This window comes from Chaetura pelagica, unplaced genomic scaffold, assembly GCF_000747805.2.
Source record: "Chaetura pelagica isolate M959 unplaced genomic scaffold, ChaPel_1.0 scaffold436, whole genome shotgun sequence".
In the NCBI taxonomy this organism is placed as follows: Eukaryota; Metazoa; Chordata; class Aves; order Apodiformes; family Apodidae; genus Chaetura; species Chaetura pelagica.
In genome coordinates this window covers 4,316,063-4,320,768 of record NW_009953651.1, presented here as the reverse complement: position 1 = coordinate 4,320,768, position 4,706 = coordinate 4,316,063, and the positions used below count along the sequence as shown (strand labels likewise).

The window sequence follows — 4,706 nt, the reverse complement described above, 5'->3', positions numbered from 1 at the left end:
GCTCTGGGAGCTGCTGGACGAGGAGGAGACCAGGAGGACCAAGGCCATGTTTGGCATCTCCGTGGTGACAGACGCCACCCTGAAACGCTTTGGGGTGCGTTACTTCAGGGCTGCCAAGGCCCTCGTCTTCCCCTGGTTCAGCCCCCGTGATGCAAGCCTGAAGGGGCTGAAGCTGCTGAAGGCGGAGAGGAAGGAGAATGCAACAGTGTATGTGGAAGAGACTTTACCCCGCTTTGATTCCTACCACAACCTCTTCGGGCTGCCGCCGATCAGCCGCCGCGATGCTGGGTGGGAGCTGGACGCCCTGGCCCGGCACCAAGCTACAGGGGTGGCCAGCGTAGCCCTGCCGCGGGGGGCCACCTGCCTGCCCCCTGCCCTCCTCCCCTACCTGGAGCAGTTCAAGCGCATCACGCTGTGGCTGGGTGAGGACCTGCGCTCCTGGGAGGCCGCCAAGCTCTTCGCTCGCAAGCTGAGCCTCAAGCGCTGCTCCCTGGTGCGCCCCGGGAACCTGCAGCCCCGGCCCCTGGATGCTCTGAACCAGGGCCTGAACCTCACCAAGATCCTGCGTGCTGCCCTGCCTGCCAGCCACAAATCCATCGTCTCCTTCCGGCAGCTGCGCGAGGAGGTGTTTGGGGAGCTGGTGAACAGTGAGCAGGTGGCTGGTGTTAAGTGGGCGCGCTTCCCCGAGCTCAACAAGCTCCTCAAAGGGCACCGCAGAGGGGAGCTGACCATCTTCACAGGTGACAGGCAAACGGCTGGTGGGTGGGGGGAGCAGAGAGCTCTGTGCTGGCTTCGCTCTCCTGTGGGTGACTCCTCACAAGTCTTCCTGGTCCCTTTCGGCTCGTGGCTTAAGCTGAGCCCATTGCAACCATGTGTGAGAAGCTGGGGCATGTTTCCAGCTGCAGTGGGGCCAGGCAGGAGGATGGACTCCATGCCTGGGGCGGTGCGGGAGCTCCTGGACATCCCTTTTCCCTGCTCCCATCTGCTGCCTTCTGTCTGAGCCTTCTCTGTGCCCTCTGCTGGCTGCCCAAGCCCTTCCCTGCAGGGACCCGCTGGCTGCTGGCGATGACACGTGTGTGCCTGACACGCAGCCGCGTGTGAGACACAGCTTGTTTACAGTGGAAGTGCTGCGGATGGGCCACTGAGTCCACTCCCCAGCGCTTCCACCTCTAAACAACCCCTTTGTGCATTCAGGACAGGTCACATCTTCCCCTCCAGCTAATTCCTTCCGTTGTTGTCCTTGCACCAGGCCCGACGGGCAGCGGGAAGACGACCTTCATCAGCGAGTACGCCCTGGACCTGTGCATGCAGGGGGTGTGCACGCTTTGGGGCAGCTTTGAGATCAACAACGTCCGCCTGGCCAAGATCATGCTGACACAGTTTGCCACCCAGCGCCTGGAGGACCGGCTGGAGCTGTACGACGAGTGGGCTGACCGCTTCGAGGACCTCCCGCTCTACTTCATGACCTTCCACGGCCAGCAGAACATCAAGTATGGTCCCATACCGGTGGTGTTTACCTCTCCACAGCATGTGCTGCGGGGGCCCTGGGAAGGTGGGGCTCTTCTCCCACAGTGGGTTGTGGATTTGGGGCTAGCAGGAGGCATGTTGGGGCTGGCATTGGCATGTGGGGACTGAGTGGCTCAACCTGCTGTTGTGGGGACCATGACAGCCTCCTCCTGGGGTGGGGATGAAGGGAGGGGACTTTGACCCTGTGCTGGCTGGCTGCTCTAAAACCAGCCTCTCTCCCTGGCAGGATGGATGCCTCCTTACCCTGCTCACCTGGTAGTGCTGCTCTTTGCTGAGAAGGTAGACAGGCACCTCCAGCTCTCTCCTATGTCCTAAATGTCCCTGTGGGGTGGTGGGCAGGGACTGTGTGGGCAGCAGCTGAGTCCTCCTGATCCAGCTGCCCTTACCAGTGGGGATGAGGCTGCCCCTGTCCTGCAGTGGAGGAGATGTAGAGGTGGGACATTCCAAGGGCCCAACCTGCTGTCTCCCTACTATGCCTCTCCCCTGTCACTGTGCGCCATCCTCACCTCTGCTCATCCCTGTGCCTGACCCTGGGTTCCCTCTGCCCAGGATGGTGATTGACACCATGCAGCATGCAGTCTACATGTATGACATCACCCACGTGGTCGTTGACAACCTCCAGTTCATGATGGGACATGAGCATCTAACTGGGGACAGGTATCTCTTCTCCTTCCTCTGCCACCCTCCTCTCTGGCACTGGCCCTGCAGCTGTCATGGCAGGGGCTGGGGACCTGCACAGGTGTCTCTTTAGATCTGATCCCCTTCTTGCTGCCCACGACAGGCTTGCTGCCCAGGACTACATCATTGGTGCCTTCCGCAAGTTTGCCACGGACAACACCTGCCACATCACACTGGTCATCCATCCTCGCAAGGAGGATGATGAGAAGGAGCTGCAGACAGCTTCCATCTTTGGCTCTGCTAAGGTGAGCTGGGCTGAGATGGCTTGTTCTGTCCCTTGGGTACAGCGTGTTCTTGGGAAGGGACTGGAATACCTCAGGCAGCTGTCCCCAGCTCCCACTAACACCTCAGATTATCACTGGGAACCTAAAAGGTGATATGAAGGGCAGGATGTCCCCAGGACTCCTGTCACTTACTGAAGAGGTGTGGAATCCTGCAGGCCAGGTGTTGGCAGGGAGATGTAGACAGAGCAAACCTATTGCTAGCTAATGCTCTGTTGGGACTTTAGGTGCAGTTAATTAATACTCACTGACTGTGAGGGGGAAGTGCTGTGAGATAATTAAAGGAGGAGACAGGGAGAGCACAGGGATGGGCTCTCTGGAGCTGGGCAGGCAGCCTGTGATCACCTCCAAGCCCTGTGACTCTGGCTGCGTCCTCTGCACCTTCCTGGAGATGTTTTTCTTCCCACAGGCTAGCCAGGAGGCCGACAATGTCCTCATCCTGCAGGATCGTAAGCTGGTGACGGGGCCAGGGAGGAGGTACCTGCAGGTGTCCAAGAACCGCTTTGACGGGGATGTGGGCGTCTTCCCCCTGGAGTTCAGCAAGGCCTCGCTCACCTTCTCGTCCTCCAGCAAAAACAAGGTCAAGGTGAAGAAAACGAAAGAGGAGAAGGCACCGTCAACCAAGAAAGCTCCAGAGGGAGGCTCAGGAGCCTCCAAGAAGCCATGAGCCCGGCGGGTCTCTTCCTTTATCCTTCAGGAGGGAGGGGGACTGGTGCTGGGAGCATGGGGCTGGGATACACCAGCCCCCCTCCCCTGGGAGCAGTGGCCATGTGCCACTGTGGCCCCCCTTCTCCTGCAGAAGCAAACCTTGTGGCCACCAGCACAGTGTCTGTTGAGATACAGGGCTATTGTGAGAAGAGGAGTGAGCTCCTCTCAGAGAAGAGTGGCCAGAGGAGTGTGCTAGACTCTCCATCCTGGTGCCGAGTGCTGGAAGCAAGGGAGAAGTGGAGTCAACATAAGCTGGGAGATGGAGGCAGTGACCTGCACCCTGGGACCTTCTCTGGGCATGGGGCAGGTTATGAAATTGTGGCTAAAATGAAGCCGAGTTCCTGGACTGTCACTGATGGGAGAGACTGTTGATGGGGACTGTGGAGGAGGGACACATGGTGGGTGAGGGTCTCTGGGGTGGACCCAGCAAAGGAAAGGTGTGGAGGAAAGTGTGGGAGTTCGTGCAAGGCTCTTGCCTCAGATCTGCGTGCTCTCTGTGGGACATGGGGGGTGGGAGCTGGACCCCTATGGTGGAAACTGTCAGTTGAAGGCAGCACTAGCCTCAGGGGTCGTCCCTGGCCCGTTTCTCTGGGGACATCACCAGCAGCCTGGCCTTGCTCTGATGGGCTGGGGGGTGGCCATCCGCCTGCCCTATGGGCTGCAGGCAGCAAATACTGTGACCTGGCCAGTCCTTGCCGTGGTGGGATGTGTCCACGGCCAGGTCTTGGTCTGATCCTTTTTTCCCCCTTTCTTAGTTTTATTAAAGCATAAAGGTGAATCCTGTCCCTGTGCTGCTGTCCCTGTGACTGGAGGTCCCCAAGGCTGGCACTGCATCCCTGCACCCCAATCCCAGCATCATTCCCAGCCTTCACGCCAGGAATAGTTTTAACCTGAGCCATAATGAGGGGCTGGGCAGGCAGTGCACACCCAGCCTGGGTTTCCGGGGTGCACCACCTCTCCTGGGGAGCACCTATGGGTGCTGCTGTCAGACCCCTGCAGGCAGGTGATGGCAGAGGAGGGTCCTAAGGAAGCAGAGGTAAGGTGGGAAGAGCCAGGGCTCCTGGTGAAGGGGAGGCTGTGGGTGTGTCCCCTTGGCCTGAGGATCCCCAGATTGCCCCCCTCTTTCTCCCTGGAGCAGCCCACGGATGGGGCTGTGGCGTGGAAGGCCATGGGGCTGGATGGAATGCTCAGGATCCCCATCTCCTACCCATAGCTCCTTGGGTGCTGGGAGGGGGTGATGGAGCCGAGCCTTGGGGGCGAGGAGGGGAGCTTTGGGGGGTTCCAGCCCCCTGTGGGACAGAGGGGCACCCGCAGGCTGCCGGGGGGCTGAGAAGGGGTTATTGTTTTGTCCCTTTCCCCAAAGTTTGGGGCTCTTAGAGAGCTGGGGAGGTGGCAATAGCTGAAACACCTCCTGGAGGGATGTGGGGGGGCTGTAATGTCAAGCGGGGCAGAGGGCCCCCCCCCCCCCCAGCCCTCTTGGGGGGGGGGGCGGGCGCCCCAAAAAAAAAAGGG

General features: G+C 60.0%; 1 protein-coding gene across 1 annotated transcript; it reads left to right on the top strand.

Annotated features, from left to right (window-relative positions):
* Nucleotides 1-4: 4 nt before the first annotated feature.
* LOC104390951 (chromosome unknown open reading frame, human C10orf2) lies at nt 5-3,153 on the top strand (the record flags this gene model as incomplete). The annotated part of the gene is made up of 5 exons (XM_010000160.1): nt 5-740; nt 1,250-1,490; nt 2,077-2,184; nt 2,309-2,450; nt 2,896-3,153. Coding segments are annotated over 5 exons (1,485 nt in total), but the record flags the coding sequence as incomplete, so codon positions are not given.
* Between the last annotated feature and the right edge of the window lie 1,553 nt (nt 3,154-4,706).